This window comes from Fundulus heteroclitus, chromosome 22 (assembly GCF_011125445.2).
Source record: "Fundulus heteroclitus isolate FHET01 chromosome 22, MU-UCD_Fhet_4.1, whole genome shotgun sequence".
Lineage (NCBI taxonomy): Eukaryota > Metazoa > Chordata > Actinopteri > Cyprinodontiformes > Fundulidae > Fundulus > Fundulus heteroclitus.
In genome coordinates this window covers 26611112-26631534 of record NC_046382.1, presented here as the reverse complement: position 1 = coordinate 26631534, position 20423 = coordinate 26611112, and the positions used below count along the sequence as shown (strand labels likewise).

At 41.7% G+C, this 20423-nt stretch overlaps 1 protein-coding gene and 1 long non-coding RNA gene across 3 annotated transcripts in view; one reads left to right on the top strand and one right to left on the bottom strand.

Moving 5' to 3' along the window:
* Positions 1–20423, bottom strand: part of col17a1b (collagen, type XVII, alpha 1b) — a 46874-nt gene that overhangs the window by 8451 nt on the left and 18000 nt on the right. For both annotated transcript variants that reach the window (XM_012882701.3, XM_021308699.2), the window contains 32 exons: positions 20308–20358; positions 20197–20214; positions 20084–20110; positions 19916–19978; positions 19725–19829; positions 19582–19635; positions 12035–12070; positions 11885–11938; positions 11743–11778; positions 11631–11666; positions 11493–11555; positions 11267–11302; positions 11065–11136; positions 10949–10975; positions 9796–9831; positions 9676–9711; positions 9507–9587; positions 9363–9398; positions 9182–9274; positions 6587–6667; positions 6458–6499; positions 6267–6326; positions 6093–6152; positions 5979–6005; positions 5707–5841; positions 5559–5591; positions 5336–5452; positions 5136–5255; positions 4931–5041; positions 4686–4820; positions 4492–4611; positions 4228–4407 (listed from right to left, as the gene is read on the bottom strand). In XM_012882701.3, the coding sequence (XP_012738155.2) occupies positions 4228–4407; positions 4492–4611; positions 4686–4820; positions 4931–5041; positions 5136–5255; positions 5336–5452; positions 5559–5591; positions 5707–5841; positions 5979–6005; positions 6093–6152; positions 6267–6326; positions 6458–6499; positions 6587–6667; positions 9182–9274; positions 9363–9398; positions 9507–9587; positions 9676–9711; positions 9796–9831; positions 10949–10975; positions 11065–11136; positions 11267–11302; positions 11493–11555; positions 11631–11666; positions 11743–11778; positions 11885–11938; positions 12035–12070; positions 19582–19635; positions 19725–19829; positions 19916–19978; positions 20084–20110; positions 20197–20214; positions 20308–20358 (2181 nt within the window). The remainder of the gene's footprint in view (positions 1–4227; positions 4408–4491; positions 4612–4685; positions 4821–4930; positions 5042–5135; positions 5256–5335; positions 5453–5558; positions 5592–5706; positions 5842–5978; positions 6006–6092; positions 6153–6266; positions 6327–6457; positions 6500–6586; positions 6668–9181; positions 9275–9362; positions 9399–9506; positions 9588–9675; positions 9712–9795; positions 9832–10948; positions 10976–11064; positions 11137–11266; positions 11303–11492; positions 11556–11630; positions 11667–11742; positions 11779–11884; positions 11939–12034; positions 12071–19581; positions 19636–19724; positions 19830–19915; positions 19979–20083; positions 20111–20196; positions 20215–20307; positions 20359–20423) is intronic.
* On the top strand, positions 25–1489 carry LOC118557126. The gene is made up of 3 exons (XR_004927624.1): positions 25–242; positions 697–820; positions 1255–1489. It is a non-coding gene; the product is annotated as an uncharacterized LOC118557126 (long non-coding RNA).

The window sequence follows — 20423 nt, the reverse complement described above, 5'->3', positions numbered from 1 at the left end:
GTTAACGCCGCTATGGGCGGGAATTTGCGACGGGGCTTCCTATTGGCTGCCTGGTAGGGAGGCGGGAACATGGACGGAAAGGTCCAGAAATCACGTGACGTCAGGAGGAGGGGTAGAGAAGAAAACCTGTGAATGAGCCCATTAGAGCTAACATGGCCAAACGTCGTTCGCCTTATTAAAGATATTTGGAGGATTACACAGCAGAGGTCCCAAGGAGTACCAAGCACAGATGGAAAGTAAAAGTAAGTAAGAGTTAATGAATTCAGACTACTATGATTAGGGCTCCTTGCTAGAAATGGGCTACTGGCAATGTGAGGTAAATGCTCATGGATATATATATATATATATATATATATATATATATATATATATATATATATATATATATATATATATATATATATATATATATATATATATAATAATAATAATAATAATAATACTAATTATTATTATTATTATTATTATTATTATTATTATTATTATTATTATTATTATTATTATTATCAATATTATTATTATTATTATTTTCATTTATTGTTCAGTGTCTTTGCTTTTTCAGTAGCTACCCATGGACTACATAAGTTACAGTCTTATTTGTATGTGAAATACAATGTTAAAAATCCACTCAGTATACTTGTGTATAATAAAATGCCTTGAGTTGTCATAAATAATTTCAGCATTCCACCTTTCCAGGACAGAACTGCAGGACTACACAGAAGAACACATAAGTCACCCTGTTGCATCCCGCAGAGAAGTTACAGATGTTGACAGCAGGAGTTCCTCCACTATAAGGGTTTTGGACATTGCCTTTCAACAGGTAAATACAAAATGACCCAGTGTTATTCTCAAGTCGAAATGTTTATTTTTCAAATTATTAAATGCATTTAATTCTTGAAATATGACAGGGTAGTCGCCAACGTATTTAAGCTTAGCAGGGCACTAGTCTCAAAATTGTTGCTACTTTCATCTGCCCTATGGAGAGGTATTAAAGGAAAATGAAATTTCCACCTCCATATGTACAAAAAAAGCTAATCTCCAGTTGCCTCCAATTTTAAAAATAATCATTATCGAACTATGTTTTTGGTAAATTACAATAGTTTTTGTAACCCTTAGGGGAGTTTCTTTCTAAGCTATGCAACAATTGTTTTTAATTTTGCTATAGGCAAATACTTTATGCTAGATGGAGATTACTGCTCAAGTTTGCTGCTGTTCATTTTCATTCATACATACATATTTTCCTTGTATCTATAGGGCTCTGAAGACCAAGCAGATGGTGACAACCCCCTATATCCTGGTGCATCTTTTTTCAAGGGATAAAGTCTACTGATGCTCATGTTATATGTGCTGCGACACAATTTAACAAGCAAAGCAGTTACTCACTTATTGGAAATGTTTAACCTAAAGTTTCCAGGTCTGATTTTACCCATTTCCACAAAGAATTTAGAGGTTCATCATAATCTAAAGTTAACTTTTATTGTGAAAAATGCCTTGTATACCTTGGAAATAGTGCACACTGTTACAATCATTGTAACCTTTGCAACACAGCGTTTTAGGCCAACAGGAGTTTAAAAAATGACTTCTACTTTCTGGTAATTCACCTTCATGATTAATTAATGACTTGGTTATTTTTAAACAAACTGGTTCAAATAAAATTTCTGCTTTGTGTTCATGTGCCAGACTATGTTTTGTTTTAGTTGAAGTATTTGCTAATTCAGAGAGACCTTTATGTAAAGATTCACAGATCAATATACAAAGTACTTTCTTGTTTGAGGTTAAAAAGCCTGACATGATTCTAACCAAATGTGTTGTTGTTGAAAGAGATAGTGCTGTGTACATAAAACCACTGCCTGCCAAATGCTTGTGAAAGAGACTAGAACTTGTCCAATAAAGTCAGTCACATGTTTCCCTGTCTCTGCGTGTTTTAAGTTACGTTACACAAAGATGAATCAAATACAAATCAATTTACTGTAAACTTTTAAACACCAGCACAATATGATCTTGAATATGATCAGATCCAAAGTTTAAAATAGGGTTAATACCTGAAAGCAAAAAGTAGTAAAAAATACAAATGTAAGCATAAGTCAATTATTTCATCTTTCATTCTTTACTGATTTAGGACATATGTAGTATCAGTACCTTGAGGCAGAAATAAGGAAAAAAAGAAAAGAAAAAAAAAACATAACAAGTACAAGATTCAGTGTTTAAGTATAGCTATAGTAATAATATACTTACTCTTAGAATTTTTTTATACTTCTCAGTATTAGTCAAGTACACTTGACTATACTATTATTAAGTATATGAAATATAGTTTAGAATAAGTAAACTTCAAGTGCACTGCCTGATTTTAAGTATAAAATTAGTGCACTTTTAGTATACTTCTATAAACTACGTTTTGCTAAGGGAATACCGACTGATTCTCTGTAGGATTTAGGCCACTCAAGTTCGCCAATGCCATGCTCACTGAACCAGCTTTTTGCACCTTCAGCAGTGTGGGCAGGCACCAAGTCCTGTTGGAAAATCACATCAAATCAACATCTCTAAAAAAAACTGTCAGCCGAACAGAGCATGAAGAGCTCTGAAATTTCCTGATAGGCAGCAGCCCCTAACCTGACAACAGCCAGATGCATGTCTCGCTCCGCCTAGCTTCACTCACATACATCTGGGACACCGCTCATTGAAAGTGATTTTCCCAACCAAATTTATGGTCTGGCCAATCAGGACGCAGGGCGGGTGTTTCCTGGATGTGACGTAGTGGAGAAGCGGCCGTGAGATTCCAACAACAATGGCAGCTCGCATCGAGGAAGCAAGCGTTAGCATTGATGCTGCTATTTCTTCTGTGTTGTCCAATCTACCTGATATTGTTTCATTAAAAGAACATCAGAGAACGGCTCTGAAGGCTTTTGTTGATGGAAATGATGTTTTCGCCCTTCTCCCGACCGCATTTGGCAAGCGGTTAGCCGCTAACCGTTAGCGGTTAGCGCAAACCATATTAGGAGGCCTTTAGTCCTCAACGCGGTCCGCCCGGGATCGACTCCGACCCGCGGCGCTTTGCCGCTTGTCTCCCCCCCCCCTTCCTGTCAGCTCACTGTCAATAAAACGCGTGCCACTAGAGCCGCAAAGCTAACCCGTGACGCTCTCATCAGCGTCACGGGTTAGCTTCGGTGTGAGTGGTTGAAATAGCACGTCGATAAAGATGACAGACAAGTGGCTTATCCAATCATATGCAAGAATTTTTGATAAGCCCAGCCTTCAATAAAGGCAATTCCTATGGCGGTGTCCCAGATGTATGTGAGTGGAGCTAGGCGGAGCGAGACATGCATCTGGCTGTTGTCAGGTTAAGCAGCCCCAGCTTCGGACTTGACAAAACACAGTGGACCAACACTACTAGAAGACTTGGTGCCACAAAACTGTGTAAACTTCACAGTTACCTCAAACAAGTTGGATTCTGTATCTCCTTTCTCTTTGTCAAGACTTTGATTTCTAAATCTAATGTATTTTCTTCTCAGATAAAAGGACTGTGGGCCAATGAGAAGCGGTCCAGTCTCTTTCCTCCTAGCCCATGCAAGTAACCCATGATGATGTCTCTGGATCAGGGGTGGCTTAACACGAGGGATGCTACAGCAGTAGCTCGTGTCCTGGACACGTCTGTTTGCAGCGGCTCCTGAAGCACCGGCTCTTTGCTGTCTAGACCGAACTCAAATGGGCTTTGTTTCCTGATCCTCCCAAAGCTTCGGTTGCTTCAACGGTGCCCCTGTTCCTTCCACGGTGTAAACAGCTAATTTTGCTAACAATGAACTGCGCTGGCTTACCTTCCTTGTAATGAGTTTCAAAGACTGATTGAGAACTGCCAAGTCAGCGGTCTCTCCCCCCCCCCCCCCCCCCATGTTTTTTTTAAGTTAGGATTATTATTGTTTAATGTATAGATGTTCCAAGAAACCAAATTTTGGTTTTCATTGGCTGTCTGCTATAATAATCAAAAAATATATTCTTGAATTATATTCTTCTATGTCATAAATAAATTCTCTTACTGAACTGAATTGCTGAAATAAATAATCTTTTAATTTATTGAGCTCCACCTCCACTAAGGCGGCTGTGGATCAGGGTTGTGACGAGCCTCTCTGCTCTTTTAGATGACGTCGGGTGAACCAGACACCATTATGCCGGCGCATTATGCCTGCGAGTGTTTGAACCTGGTTGTTCTCTCTTAGTTCCTCTCAGACTCACTCTGGATGTAACGCTGGATGTCCTCCAGGCTGTAGCCACGGCCTCCTGACCCGTAGACGGTGGCTGTGGAGACCCCCGGAGGCCCCTGAGGACCAGGAGAGCCAGGCAGCCCTGGGATACCTGGGGGACCGGGGGGACCTTGCTGCACAGCGGAAGAGATCCAGGAGCGGAAGTCTGAATCTGAGTAGATGAAGACACGATGAAGATGGTGATCATGTTGGGGCTGGAGCCTCTAAAAACGGGTGAAACGGACAGTAATCTTACTTCGCATCAGCGCAGCGTAGTCGACCTCCACAGTGGTGCTGCCAGTGCTTCTTGACCCTGGAACTCCGGGGGGACCCGGAAGCCCTCGTGGACCTGGCGGACCTTTGGCGATCCCCCTCTCTGGTGGTTACAGTAAAGTCAGCGATGGACACCAGATGCCAGGGCGGGAGTTTTCTGCCGGGAGCTGGTCTTACCATTCATTATATTGAAGACATACATGGCTACCTCCTCTATCCTGTAAGTGCCTGAAAGTCCTCCTGAGGCCCCCGGTGGGCCTGGAGGTCCTTGTGGCCCTGGTGGTCCTGACAGATATCTTCTCACATCATCTCCTAGTCATTTCAAAGCAGAGACTGAGTTAACGTAGACACAGTGAGTTTCTATTTGCTTATTTATGGCTCTCTGAGGCGCATCGCCACCAGGAAGCCGCTGATGCACTCACTCTGCAGCATGGCGATGAGAGCACTGACGGTCAGGGATCCAGAGGCAGGTCCAGGAGGACCAGGTGGCCCTGGAGGTCCCTGGACTCCGATGCTGAAGCCTGAATCTGAGCCTGCAATCGCACAAGAGTTCAACACGGTTACGCACAACCAGCGGTGGCCTACAAGTGAACAGTTCCCCTTCACACCAGTGGCAGCCAAGCTTACGTCGCAGGTACGCAATGATGCGAGCAGAGATGTCCTCCATAGACCCAGAGAAGGTTCCTGATGGTCCAGGAGGCCCAGGTGGACCTGGGGGGCCCTGTACACCACTCAGTCTGTATCTACCTGTGTGGGGGACATAACGGCACATTAACAACTTGTCCCAATGCTCTCATGACTTCTGTTCGTTCGTCAAAGAGACTCACTCATGTAGTCTGAAATGTACTGCTGGATCACAGTGGAAGAAGCCAAGGAGCCCGGCTGGCCAGGAGGACCAGGAGGACCTGGAGGACCAGGAGGGCCGGAGGTGACTGACACTGAGCCTGGAAAGATAAGACAAGTCGGGGTGTCTCTTCCAGGACAAAAACACAGTTGACTGTGGGAATAACACTTAAGGGTAGTTAGGAGGGAACTTCTGAATATCGTCACCTCTGCCTGGGATTCCTGGGCGTCCATCGTCTCCTTTAGAAAGAGAAACAACACCAGAGCCGTCATCAGGAGACCAGATCTCCAAGTAAAACCCAAACAGCAGAAGGAACGGGACAATTCATGCCTGCCCGTGCGTTGTCGAGTTTACCTTTAACTCCAGGTAATCCTGGTATTCCAGGAGGTCCTGGCGGACCTGGAGGTCCAGGGATTACATTTCCTCCATAATTAGTGGAGCTTACTGACCTTCCTGGGGTCCCAGGGACACCTGGTGGGCCTTGTTCACCTGAGACACGTGGGACGGTTATTCAGGCTCAAGAGAGTCAAAGGAAAGCTCAAAACAAAGACCGTAGGCATCATGTCTGCCACTTGGCCCCCAAACATGAAAATCCTTATGACCCTTGAAAATGTAAACCACAGTACCCGTGTATCCGCGGGGTCCAGGAGAACCTTCGATGAACACAGAGACAACACGATTAAATGTTAATAAAAGCCAAAACCGGAGTAGACGGAGAAAGATTTCCATAAACCGCTCACCTGATGCTCCTTTAGGTCCAGGCTGCCCAGGGGGTCCTGGTGGTCCAGGGTAAAAGGATCCTGAAAGCAGAACAGCGGTAAAAAGCTGTGTCACCACAACCTGGAGAGCCAACAACAGCCTACGGACGAAATGTAAACCAAGACTGAAGAGAAGGTGAGACTCTGTGACGGTACCTGAGCCTGAGGCAAAGCCCGCATCTCCCTTCTCTCCTTTAGGTCCTGGTCTGCCATAACCTAAAGAACGACATTTAATGGCACTACATCCCACCCTGACATGCCATCACCTCGTCTGCACACGTCGCCATTGCAACTGCTGCAGAAGCACCAACATGCCTCTGAACTCAAGGCTGAGACTAAATACTTGCCTGCAGGCCCCGGTGGTCCAGGAGGTCCTTGTCTGGAGTCACCTAAAGGAAGAACAACACGTAAGAAGCTATGGGACCCGGCAGCGTGTCGGATTCTGTCCGGTTCTTTTGAAAATGTTGATTTCTCACCTGGTCGTCCAGGAGGCCCAGGAGGACCCGGTGGGCCAGGTAGGCCCCGCAGGGCTGCGCTTCCTCCAGCACCGTACTGCCCTGAAGCACAACGGAGAATGAGATTTAAAAAGGTACCGTTCACAAGTTTGACAACTCCGAACTGTGGGACAGCGCTAGAAGGGGAGGTATTAGGGAAGGTTTCATCTTTTTGATTTAAATCAAGTCAATTTGTAACATAAATGGAGTTTATCTAAGAGTTGGAGACTTTAATGAGATATTTACATCAAGTAGCGTCTACAGTCAGGGCCGGATTATCCATAAGGGCCAGTGGGCCAGTGCCCAGGGGCACCAACCATGGGGGGGCACCACATGACACATGCTTTAAAAATATATTTTTTATAAATTGTTATATTATTTACTTGAAATTATTGAAAGAACATGCATTATTTGTTTTGTGAACACTGATGTCACAATAATAATGAATGATAAATAAATCAACATTTCAACATTTTAAAATGAGATATTTGAATATTGCTCACTGCTCATATGCCTACATGTAGTTGTGTAAGTTAGTAAATAGTAAATTACATTACAGAAATCCCCTTGGTTATGTCTGATGTTTTTGACCGGAGGACAGCACGGGTAAGTGGGGGGGGGGGCTTTGAGGTATAGTGCACCACATTGTCTTAATACGGGCCTGTCTACAGTGCTTTGCAAAAGTATTCGAACCGCCACGACTTTTTCACATTTTATCCCATCACAACCACAAACCCCATTAAAGGCATTAAACGGGATTAATCTGCTCAGACCAGGGGTCTGCAACCTGTGGCTTCGGAGCCCCTAGAGGCTCTTTGGAGCCTCCACCATGCCTCATGATTACTTTGGCTAAAACTGTTTTTTTTTTTTTTTTGTGGGGTATATTTTCCGTCATATTTCTTCAACAGAATGATGCTAAAATGACCAGTAATATTTTTCCAGATCTCTTTTTCTTTTCATTGTGTTGGAAACTATGTGCTTTTTCCATCATTTTAAAAAATATCAGCAATGTACTGAAAAAAAATGCCTCTCTTCTCTTTTTGCAAAAGTTTTACTATTCTACTTTAAGTTAGACTAGATTTGGAGCATCAAGGTTCAGAAATGTTCAAGTCTTGCCAACGATTGTCAACTGGATTTAAATCATGGCTTTGACCGGAACCTTTAATTGAATGTGCTTTAACCATTCCATTGTACCTCACTATACACTACCAGTCAAAAGTTTGGACTCACATTCAGTGGTTTGTCTTTATTTTTACTACCTGTGGTAACTCCTTTAAGACAGCTGGGAAACCATTTTAAGCAACTAAACTCATGAAGCCCATTGAGAGAAGGCCAAGAGTGACCAAAGCAGTAATGAAAACAAAAGTGGGATATTTAGAAAATAATGCATAGGTGACCATAGTTGTAAAAGCCATTTTAGAGGGTCTAAAAAGGCACATGAGCCACAGGTTGCAGACCCCTGTGTTATAGGAGGGCGTTGTAATGGAAGGTGACCTTTGACCCAGGCTCAGTCGCTTCCAGTATAACAACAAATTTAGCTCCATCCATCTTTCCATCAGCTCTGACTTGCTCCCGCTTTCCCCGCGGAACAAAAGCATCCCAACATCACAATACTGCCACCCCCATGTTTAATGGTGAGGACTGCTATGTTTTAACCTGACGCCGCCAGATAGATTTGCTTCGCATATCCATCTGGAAACCTTCCGCTGAAGTAATTTTGGGAAGGGGCGAAAATACTGGTTAGCTGATTGGCCTATGTTGGTGATAGACAAGCCAAATAAACCAATCAGATCAACGAAGCATATGACGTACTCGTCAACATGCTTCGTCGTCGCTCGTAACAGAGCGACGACCAAAACACAACCACAAGCCAAGCTACTCTTGCTGCTGCAGGTAAAGGCTCATTAGCTCAGCAAAGAAATACTCTGTAATGCCGATAAAACTTGCTCGATAGCCACGCTAACGCTAGTTTCATCGGCTGAAGCCGCCATGTTCTTTAGACTGAACTATCGATCTTCTTGTTGCGTCACACCTCAACCCGCCTCAAAGCCAACGCTGATTGGACGTTCGTTTGGTGAACGGCTCCAAATTTTCTTTAACGAAGAGTAGCCAGACTGATCTGCGAGTGAAACCTTGAAAGCTCGCGAGATCAGGATGGTCTCACGAGGCTAGCTATGTTTTCCACCGCCTCTCAAGGTCAGCATCGACACAACGTGTCAAAAAAATGTGGCTTTGTGATCGAGCTGTGCATCAGTGTTCAAAGGCGTGGCTTATAAATTAAGCTGCAGTCGGGGGGGGGGGGGGGCTAGAGAGCGGCAGCGCTCGTAAGTTTCACTGTGGAAAGATCACTGTGGTCATAAGAGGCATCATGCAAATAAATGACAACATGCAGAACAACAAGATGTACAAAAAACAGAGGATGCAATAGCAGTAAATGACTGATCTCAGTTAAACTATTCCGGCACGACTAAATATTCATCATTTGCTCCCGTAGGGTTGGAAACATCACAGCTTCAGTGTAACGATTTTGTAAATTTACTGGATTAAGTCTGTGCTTGAAAACGGAAAAGGACTCACTGTCCGCTATAGACGAGCTGATAGTCTCACTGGTTCTCACTGTTAATCCAGACTCTCCCTGCTCTCCTTTATATCCTCTGTCACCTTTAGGACCTGCAAAGACCAGCAAAACACAACATCTGTCAGACTCTGAGAGTGCACGAGCCAAATATTTAAAATGAAACAGGTTAAAACAACGTACCAGGGGGGCCAGGCAGACCGGCGGGGCCAATGGGACCTGAATTGATAACATTAGCAGGTTATAATTTACTGCAGTCATCAGGTTCTAATATCTAGAATGATGAAGATCAAGAACTCTCCAGGAAACTTTTGCAGAGAGCCAGACCTGATAATCCTGGCGGACCTGCAGGGCCAGGGGGCCCAGCAGGTCCAGGTGGACCTGGGATGCCAACAGCAGCAGAGCCAGCTGGGGAATAACAGAGATCATCACATCTTCAGCTGTTGTCTCATAAAAAAAGGGTCTTGCAACATGTTTTATCGTCGTTTCTTTAAACCTGCATTGATGATTCGTCCTGCCTGGCCGGGTTCACCTTAAACGCGCAAACACATGTGAGAAGACGGCAGGAAAAACATTAAGTGAAAAAAAAAGGTCCACAGGTTGACAGCAGCTGTACCTTTGGCTCCGGGTTGACCAGGATTTCCTGGAATTCCTAACAACACAAAAAACATCATTTCAACGTGGAAAACTGCAGTGATGGACGCAGACTTTCTAACAGAGGTCCTGTTAAGGTTAGAAGCAGTTAATGTCCTGATTGCATAACTCTTCATGTCCTAATTTAATGTAACTGTTGAACTTTCTATGCATGTGCAGATAGCTTCTTCTGAGTTCCTAACCTAAAACACAACAGAAACGACCCTTACAGCTGAACTCCCAGCAGGGAAAGCCAGAGCTAGCTGAGCAGCCCTGCCTGTGTAGCCAGTGTGGCTGCTCCTAAATATCAAAGTTATACTTTCAGATATAAGATATTGGGATTTCATTAAACCAATGGCACGCAGTGCTGGACCACCTCCGCTTGTTTACATGTTCCTTTAGTATCGAAACGCACAAAACAGAGAATAATACATTGTTATTAAGACCAAATAAGGAATCCCACTGTTTTTTTTTCATCTTGCAGTTAAAATGCGCTCAGCTTTGGCTCGATGTCATTCTGACATCCGGCTTCTGTGACAAATGAAAAACACCATCAATCTAGATTAGACGGTCCCAGAGGCTAAAGCTAATGGTTGTTTAACCAGAAGCCAGTCATTTCCGATCATTGATAATTAATAACATTAAAATTGGAGGAAGGAGGCAGGGCGCCAACCATAATCTTCCTGTGTGAAGCACGTGTACTGTTTTTGTTTAGCATGCCAACGTAAGGGAACGGTAAAGCAGTGGGAAAACTTCAACTTTTGCAATTATAATACTTTTCACAATGATTTACTTGTATTTTTGACCATCACTCTGACCAGAAATAATTCACATTTTCCCATTTCAGGACATGTTTTGCTTAGGAAGATCCCTGGTGGCGCTTTCCCCTCTCAATGTGAACGCGATGATGGGTTTAAAGGTTCATAGGATAACGCTGAGATGTTGTTGAGATGGTATTTGCTTTAAGGCTACAGAGGTCTGCTCTGGTCGTTATCTTCAGCCTCCAGGACCAACTAATTTGAATCTGGAAGCTATTAACCGCTTAGACCCAGAACCTCAGGTCAACAACCTCTCTAGACAAGGAGGCCTGAGTAGCTGTCCTTCAGTATGTGCCGTGTCCTTAAAAAGAGCCCTACCTGGTGGTCCTTGAAGCCCTGGTGTTCCTACAGGGGGAAGGTGAACATGTTTTATAACATATTCATGACGATATCTATGTGATCAAACAACAAATGTTTAACAGAAGGGATTTTACCTGGAAGTCCAGCATCTCCAGGAGGCCCAGCAGGTCCCCTGATGCCAGGAGGTCCCTGAGGTCCTTGGTCACCTGAGGTCCACAAATGAAACAATTCACCATGACCCGAGTTTATTGCATTTTAAACTTGGGTAGCGTGGAACTGTGTTGCATTAATCTTTGTAGCTGTCCATCTGTCCTGCTTCACCACCGTGGGATTTACCTCTGGATCCTTTTTCACCATCTTGTCCGGAAGATCCTGGTGACAAAAAGCAAAAAGGTTCATTATTTTGGAAAATAACTCCACAACATGGTGTCAGCTTGGAGAAGGTCTGCATCCGTCTGCAGAAACGATCACGTTACTGCTTCCAAGCAACCAGTGATGATCCAGTAAACAGCCTGAAACAGGAAGATAATGTCTGATGCAGCTCGCGGGTCATGTGACTCACCCATAGATCCTTTGGAGCCTTTCTCTCCCGGTGGCCCTTGGAGACCTGGTAAACCGCGTTCACCTGACAAGTGAGACATCTGGATCAGTAAAGCCCTGCAGACCGTACCAACAGCCTGATTCACCGAGCTGTGCTCACCTTGAAGACCCCTGACTCCTCTTTCACCAGCTTCACCTAAAAGACACAATTAATAAAACTGATTAATTGACCGTCTCCGTGTGTTCTTTTAAAACAAGGTGGAACTACAAACCTTTGAGTCCTTGAAATCCAGCAAGCCCTCTATCGCCTGCAGAGAGATAAGTCAATAGGAACCAGATAAATGGGAAAACCGACACATGTCTCTGTGCTATTCTCTGTTATTTATGAGTGAACTAATCCTGTGTGAAACCAACCTTTTGGTCCAGGCAGTCCCGCCTCACCACGGAAGCCCTGAGGACCTTGCTGACCTACAAGAAACAAAGAATGGAGCACATCAAACATCCTTCTCAGCTGGTGCTGTTAACCTGGAAATCACAACGTGTTCAGGAAAGAAAGAAACTGACCAGGTGGTCCATTTAACCCTTGGATTCCCTGCGGACCTACAAAGAAACAACATGTAAATCACCATGACTACATGGCTCTTTTATCATGGGCAAGGTAAGGCAATTTTATTTGTATTGCACATTTATTGTATAGCACAAGGATAACGCAAAGTGCTTTACATGATTAAAACATAGGAAAATTAAAACAGAATAACATCAATTTGGAATAAAATGTAGAAAATGTAAACAAACTAAAACATGGGAAAAATGGAAACTAAAAGCAAATATTAAAAACAGTTAGACCACAAAGTTGAACTAATGATTTTTCAGTAAAACAGTTTAACTACAACAGTCGAAGGCAATCCTGAACAAATGTGTTTTCAATCTTGATTCAAAATAACTTTTACAGTTTTCTGGGAGTTTGTTCCAGATAAGTGGAGCATAGGAACTGAATGCTGCTTCTCCTTGTTTAGTTCATATTCTAGGTATGCAGAGTAGGCTGGAGCCAGAAGACTTTAGTGGTCTGGATGGTTGATACACTGATAACAAGTCTGTGACGTATTTAGGCGTTAAGCCATTCAGTGATTTATAGACTAACAGAAATATAATAAAGTCTATTCTCTGAGATACAGGGAGCCAGTGTAAGGACTTTAGAACTGGGGTGATGTTCTCTACTTTCTTAGTCTTAGTGAGGACGCGGGCAGCAGCGTTCTGGATCAGCTGCAGCTGTCTGATCCACTTTTTAGGCAGACATGAGAAAGCACTGTTGCAGTAATCAGTTCTACTAAATATAAACGCATGGATTAGTTTTTCCAGATCCTGCTGAGACATTAGTCCTTTAATCCTGGAAATGTGATAGAAAGCTGACTTTATAATTGTCTTTAGATGCTTTTGGAAGTTCAGCTCTACATCACCAGGTAGTCTTTAAAACTATCTTAGATTCAACTGGTGTTGCTCAAAATGTGCATAAGTCGACGCACTCTTGCATTCATACTTTGGACCTTTCGCTGACAAATGGTTTGATTGTGAAGAATTAACAGTATTTCCTCTCAACCCTGTCCTATCTGACCATTTTGTAATAACCATTGAGTTCAATTTAAGTTCTCCACCCCCAAAAGAAGGTTTCATTATAGTAGATCTTTATCAGGTAATGCTGTATCAAACTTTAAAGAGTCTGTCCCCCTTTTAATATCCTCAATATCACAGATATGCCCTTCAGATGGCAGCAATGTTGTTTCTTCCCATTCACAAATAGATGCTTTTGTTGACGGTGTCACTTCCTCGTTGCGCTTTGCATTAGACAACAAAGCCCCCTTGAAAAAGAAGGTGATTATTCACAGGAAGCTGGCTCCCTGGTTTAATTTAGAGCTGCATTCTTTGAAGCACAATGTTAGGAAATTGGAGGGAAAATGGCGCTCTACACACCAAGAGGAATCCTACCTAACCTGGAAAAACAGTCTATTGTTGTATAAAAAGAACCTTTGCAGAGTTAGAGCAGCATATCTTTCATCATTAACAGAGGGGAATAAATATAATCCTAGATTTTTCTTTGGTACAGTTTTTAAACTCACACAGAGTCACAGCTCTGTTGATTCATCCATTCCCTTAGCTCTCAGCAGAAATTACTTAATGGGATTATTCATAAATAAAATATTTTCCGTTAAAAATAAAATCATTGGCATCCTCCCAAACATGATTACCTTGCCCTCAGTAAGTGAGGCAGCGTTGGAGGAATGTTTAAAATATTTAGCTTCATCTAAACCTTCTACTTGTATGTTAGACCCAGTCCCAACCAAGTTGTTTAAGGAGGTATTCCCTTTAATTAATGCCAGCATTTTAGACATGATTAATCTATCCTTGGTAAATGGATATGTACCACAGGCTTTTAAAGTAGCTGTTATTAAACCTTTACTTAAGAAACCATCTCTTGATCAAGATGAGTTAGTAAATTACAGACCTATATCTAATCTTTTCTTATCTAAAATTCTTGAGAAAGTAGTTGCTAATCAACTATGCAAACACTTACAAAGTAATGACCTACTTGAGGAGTTTCAGTCAGGCTTCAGAGCTCATCATAGCACTGAAACAGCTCTGGTGAAGGTCACTAATGATATTCTCATGGCCTCAGATAATGGACTTGTGTCTATACTTGTCCTGTTAGATCTCAGTGCTGCATTTGATACAGTTTATCACAATATTATCCTACAAAGACTTGAACATACTGTAGGGATTAAGGGGAAAGCATTAGGCTGGTTTAAATCTTATCTGTCTGACAGATTCCATTTTGCTCATGTTGATAAAACGTTTCTTCAAACTCTAGGGTCACCTGTGGAGTACCACAGGGTTCAGTCCTTGGACCAATTCTCTTTACTATATATATGCTTCCAATTGGCAAAATTATCAGACAGCATGGGATTAATTTCCACTGTTATGCTGATGACACTCAGCCATATTTATCCTTAAATCCTGATGAATCCAGTCAATTACTTCGACTGCAGTCATGTCTTGATGACATCAAAACCTGGATGACTTTAAATTTCCTGCTTTTAAATTCTGACAAGACAGTAGTTGTTATATTTGGACCAGAGTCCTCAAAAAAGAAACTTCTTAATCTATAACTTAATCTGGTTGGCATTAAATTGGCCTCTGGTAATAAAGTAAAAAATCTTGGTGTTATTTTTGACCGAGACATGTCATTTAAATCCCATATTAAAAAGGTTTCCAGGGTTTCCTTTTTTCAGCTATGGAATATTGCCAAAATTAAAATTATTCTATCCAGGGGTGGTGCTGAAAATCTAGTCCATGCATTTGTTACTTCAAAGTTGTACTATTGTAATTCTTTACTATCAGGAAGTCCACAAAATGCAGTTTCAAAACCATCAGCTGATTCTAAATGCTGCAGCAAGAGTTCTGAATAAAATCATCAACAAGGATAATATTTCTCCAATTGTAGCTTCTTTCATTGGCTTCCTGTTAAATCAAGAATATAATTTAAAATTCTCCTTCTAACATATAAAGCCCTTAATAATCAAGCTCCATCATATATCAGAGCTCTGATTACCCCGTATGTTCCTAACAGAGCACTTCGCTCTCAGACTGCAAGTCTGCTGGTGGTTCCTAGAGTCTCTAAAAGTAGAATGGGAGGCAGATCCTTTAGCTATCAGGCTCCTCTCCTGTGGAACCAACTCCCAGTTTTGGTCCGTGATGCAGACACCCTGTCTACTTTTAAGACAAATCTTAAAACTTTCCTTTTTGACAAAAGTTTATAGTTAGAGTGGCTTAGTTTACCCCGAGTTATCTCTGTAGTTATGAAGAGATAACTCAGGCTCTGTCTGCATATTTCTGTAGTTATGCTGCTATAGGCTTAGGCTGCTGGAGGACATCAGGATCTATTTCTTTCACTACTGTGTTCTCCTGTTGTTCTCTAATTTGCATTGCTTGATTGTTATTTCATATTTTACCTTTTTGTTCTCTGTCATTTTTTTTCTTCATAGCAGGCACACTTGATCATAGCTGTGACATCATCCACAAGAGACAGATCATCCTCTATTGCTATATATATATCTATATCTATCAATGTGTGCTTTTTTTCCTCTCTTATTGTGTCTCTTCTCTGTCTTCTCTTACCCCTAGTCGGTCAAGGCAGATGACCATTAACACTGAGCCTGATTCTGCTGGAGGTTTATCCTTCCCGTTAAAGGAAAGTTTTCCTCTCCACTGTCGCTTCATACATGCTCAGTATGAGGGATTGCTGCAAAGCCATGGACAATGCAGACGACTGTCCCTGTGGCTCTACGCTCTTTCAGGAGGAGTGAATGCTGCTTGTCAAGACTTGATGCAATCTGCTGCGTTTCCTTAGATAGGAAACTTTTTAACCAATCTGTATAATCTGATCCAATCGGTATAATCTGATTGAATTTGACTTTGGAAAGTGCCTTGAGATGACATGTATCATGAATTGGCGCTATATAAATAGAACTGAATTGAATTGAAATAAAATCCTCTAAAGGCATTTATCCCTGACTGAGAACCATTTCCTGCCTCGCTGTTGCTTTCCCCTCCAACTTCCATTAATATGATGGGGTACAGTAAATCAATGCATCCCAGCACATTTTTATTCAAACATAGATGTTTCATAATGACTGCTAAATATACCGGGCTGAATAAATCTCAGTTTATGAAAATAACAGTAAAGTTTCACTTCCACTCTACAGAACTCATATCTCACTGACAGCCAGCTCAGCAGTCTTCCCAATGATTATGTAGGCATATTAGTTCCTAATTAATATTAATTTTCATTGGATTCAAGCAATATTGTCCGAGAATATGTATTTTGTTTTATGTCACAGCCATGTAAAGATAATTATGACTTCTTGAAACTAATACATGAGATACAGGTGTAGAGGGTGGGCCCAAAAAGACTGTGTTGTCCCGGCCCTAGCAAAGCTGTCAGCTGGCCTGCCTGCAGGTGTATCTATTAGCAGGTTTACCACTTCCTGTAGGTTAACTAAGCCTGGTTTATCACTTAAGCATGTTCTTAGTATACACCCCCTTTGCCTGCACTTGGTTGTGTACAATTTTAAAGTGTATAGCACTGACCTTATTTGATGAAGGAAAACTGAAAGCTTTCAAAAAGGTTGTATTTTCTGTCTAAATTTCTCCTGCACTTGGTTGTTTATATTATTTTAAGTGAATGTGACTTTCAAAGTTTACCAAAATGTAAAAAAATGTCATTCAAACTGCATTTGCTTTGTTTTACTTTTTACTTATACTTTTCATTAAATTACTTAAGTACATCTATTTTAACAGTAATTTTCATACTTAAGTTTCGGATACTTTAAGACTTTAACTCAAGTAACATTTCAGTCAGTGACTTGGACTTTTACCAAAGTCATATTTTGGAGAAGTACCTATACTTTTACTTGACTCTGAGATTTCAGTACTTTATACAACACAGTAATTATGTATCAAACATAAAATTCTGCCTTTAACACTTTAATTCCCCATAAACTGGTTTATAAACAGAGCAGCCTGGGCCTGGGCAGTTCCCTCTGCTGGTGGGTTCTGGATTTCCTCAGTTACAGTTGGACTGCAGACCATCCGAACAGGTAAGCAAACATCATCACCCCTCATCCTGAACAAAATGACACACCAGGACTTTGTCGACACCTCCATTTTCTATTCAATATTCACTCATCTGACTGATCAGATCTACCACCCCTGTTGTAGATCTGATTTCTGATAATGAGTCAGCTTCTCTGGAAGGACGACTCATGACCTGAACCTCAACACTTATGGACACTAATGGACTAATTATGGACTTCAGGAGATTTCAGCGCACCACACACACTCCCCTCTCGGTACACGGCGAGGAGGTTCTGCAGCTGCTCTCAGGAGAACCTGCAGCGGGTGATGAGGTCAGCGGAGCGCATTATCGGATCACTGCTGCCGTCTCTGACAGACATTTACACCTGCAGACTACAGAGGAAAGCCAGCGCCACTGCAACAGACTGCAGTCTCCCCGGACACATTGTTTTTTTCCCTCTTCTCCCATCTAGAAAAAGGTTTGAGACCTTTAAAAACCAAATCCGACGTCAGTTTTTAACCCCAGAGGGGTCAAACCAGTCACCCCTAAAATGTGAAGACACCTTATAGACAGTATGTAGTAAATATTCTGATTGCAGTTAACCTGTTAACCTTTGTTTTTTGTATTACTTGGAGTGACATTCATTCACACGTCTGAACGAGAGATGCTAAACTGTTTTGCTAAAGTTTTTCATCGGGTGAAACAATGACAAGAAGTACTCTACTATTTTATTTAAATGAATTACTGAATTGCAACAACTTTTCCACAATACAATTTTTAAACCACCTGCATGTGGGGAGATTTTTGTAAAAACTGTTTGTTTATTCGTAAATTCCCACTCAGTTTAGACTTTAGTGACTGCACTAACAATGAGCTTCAGGAAGTCTTAAATTATTGACTTTTCTTTACTTCTATGACATTATGTATGTTAAGCAAACCAGTTAGGGCCACTGAGGCACTGTAGCTGAAAAAACTTAGACCGTGACCTTGGCTTGAATAAATTGACTCAACATCGCCATCTGGTGGCATCTTTAATTCATGCACTAAAGACGACAAATAAACATCTTTATGCATTTAATCTATTTATTTATTTATTTTACTGAATTTGAAGGTTATTTTTCACAAAAAAAGACAAGTGTTATGCTTTTTAAATCCTGCAGACCAAACAATGCTCCTTCTTTGAATTTTTCCTTCTTGGCCCCATATGAAAAGTCCAGTGTCTCTAATTTAGGAGTAAAAATGGACCCTAGCCTCAAACTGGACGCTCATGTAAATGCTGTGATCAGGTTCTCCTGTTTTTCAGTAGAGGCGGCTGTCAAAGATCAAGACCCTCTTGTCTAGACGCCATCTTGAAATTGTGGTCCATGCTTTTATCACCTGACGTCTGGACTATTGTAATTATCTTTTAATTGGTGTCAGACAGGCCACGCTTTCTCTGCAACAGCTGGCAAAGAATGCTGCAGCACAGTTTTCAACTGGAAAAAGTAAACATGAGCACATAGATCCAGTTTTAGCATCCCTCCACTGGCTCCCTGTTAAGTTTCAAATTCATTTTAAAATAATTTTATTTGCTTTTAAGTGCCTATTTATCTGAACTGCTCCACCCCATATACCTTTGGGTGTTCTTAGATCAGCAGACCATATATAAGTGAACACTTAATACCTGGGACCCAGCACCTGTGGCAGATGTGAGAGTGCACTAGTTTAGGTGAAAATTATCCAGAAATAGCTTGATAGTGATTGTGGAGAACCGAAGACCCACCTTCCCCAGTAATCTTATAATTTATTTATTTATTTATGTTCTTTCACTTTTTTTTTCAAATATCACATTACACATGTCAGCTTACATAATAATATATATGATTTAGCAATGGCATCTAGGTGTTATTCGAGTGTATCTGTTGCTTTATGTCTGTTGGTTGTGCTGTTCTTTTTGTGTCTCTTTCCAGGTGATGGAGCAGACAAAGAAGGTTTTATCATTCTCTCCCTTTTATCACCTCTTTCTTTCACCTCTACACTTTTTTTTCTTTTCTTTCACTTTTTGTTCTTCCTTTACTCTCCCATTGTCATGTCCATATAATTTGAAATTCTCCTTGCAGGAATCATAATAAAGCTATTTACAAGCATAAATCAAGTGGAGCACTATGGCAAAGCTGTTCGCTCCACTTGTAAAAGCAAAATCTGTCGAGCTCTATCTGGCATTGAGACATCAATTCCTATTGCCATATAGCTAGACAGGACACTGGGAAAAAAAAAAAAAAAAAAAAAAAAAAGATCAGCGGACCAGATGCTTTTATGCTTTTATCTGCCCCAAAGTCTTTTTATTAATCCAGAGGAGACAGAGCTTTTTCTTTCTTTTTTTGTTTACATTGTAGTGTGTTTTATGTATACATTTTTAATTATGTTTTCATGTGCAGCACTTTGGTCAGCTTCTATGTTGTTTTTACAGTAGTCTAGAAACACAATGGTTTGGTAATCTTACCTTTTGGGCCAGGGGGACCAGCAGGTCCAACAGATCCAGGTTCACCTTGAGCCCCTACACAACGCAAACACACGAGATCATGAAAAAGTTTCCGTGTCACATTGAACCCAGTAATGGTCTGAATCTACTTCTGGGAGGCATACCTTTATCCCCTTTCAGTCCAAAGCCTGGAGGTCCCGGGTCGCCTCTAGGCCCAGTCGGTCCTTCGCGGCCTCTGATACCCGGTTGTCCTTCCGTTCCATGTTCACCTGATCAGACATTTTGCATTCACACATCAGTCCGTATCAATGAAAAAACAGCCTGATAAGAGTGTGAGTCAAAACAGTCTCTCTACCTTGACTTCCTTTCTGTCCTTTGGGACCCTCAGGACCGGTGTGTCCTATCGGACCTGGCACACCTGGAACCAAAGGTCAGAGTCAGGAAAACGAGGTCATAAAAGCTCTTATTTTGGGGAAGGAAAATGTAAAAATAAGCCGGTGAAGCAAAGAAAATGTCTGCACACCTGGAATCCCTGGGAAACCAGGTTCTCCTGTCGATGGCATAAGACATAAAAACTGTTTACTTTAATGAAACGGCAGTGGAGAGGAAAGAAAAACAGACATGATGTTTGCTGACCTTTCAATCCAGGATCCCCTGAAGAAAATAAAATAAAAAATAACAAAGTGAGCACATTATTTATCGCCAGTTGTGTTAGATTTTCTTGAAGATGGCCTGTTCTACTTGTACCTTTAGGTCCAGGTAATCCTCTCTCCCCCTGCACTGAGGACGCCAGAACAGCTGCGGCAGAGAACAGGACGTCAGTGAAGTGAACGCGGGGCACGTGCGTGGGAGAGTGTTGCTGT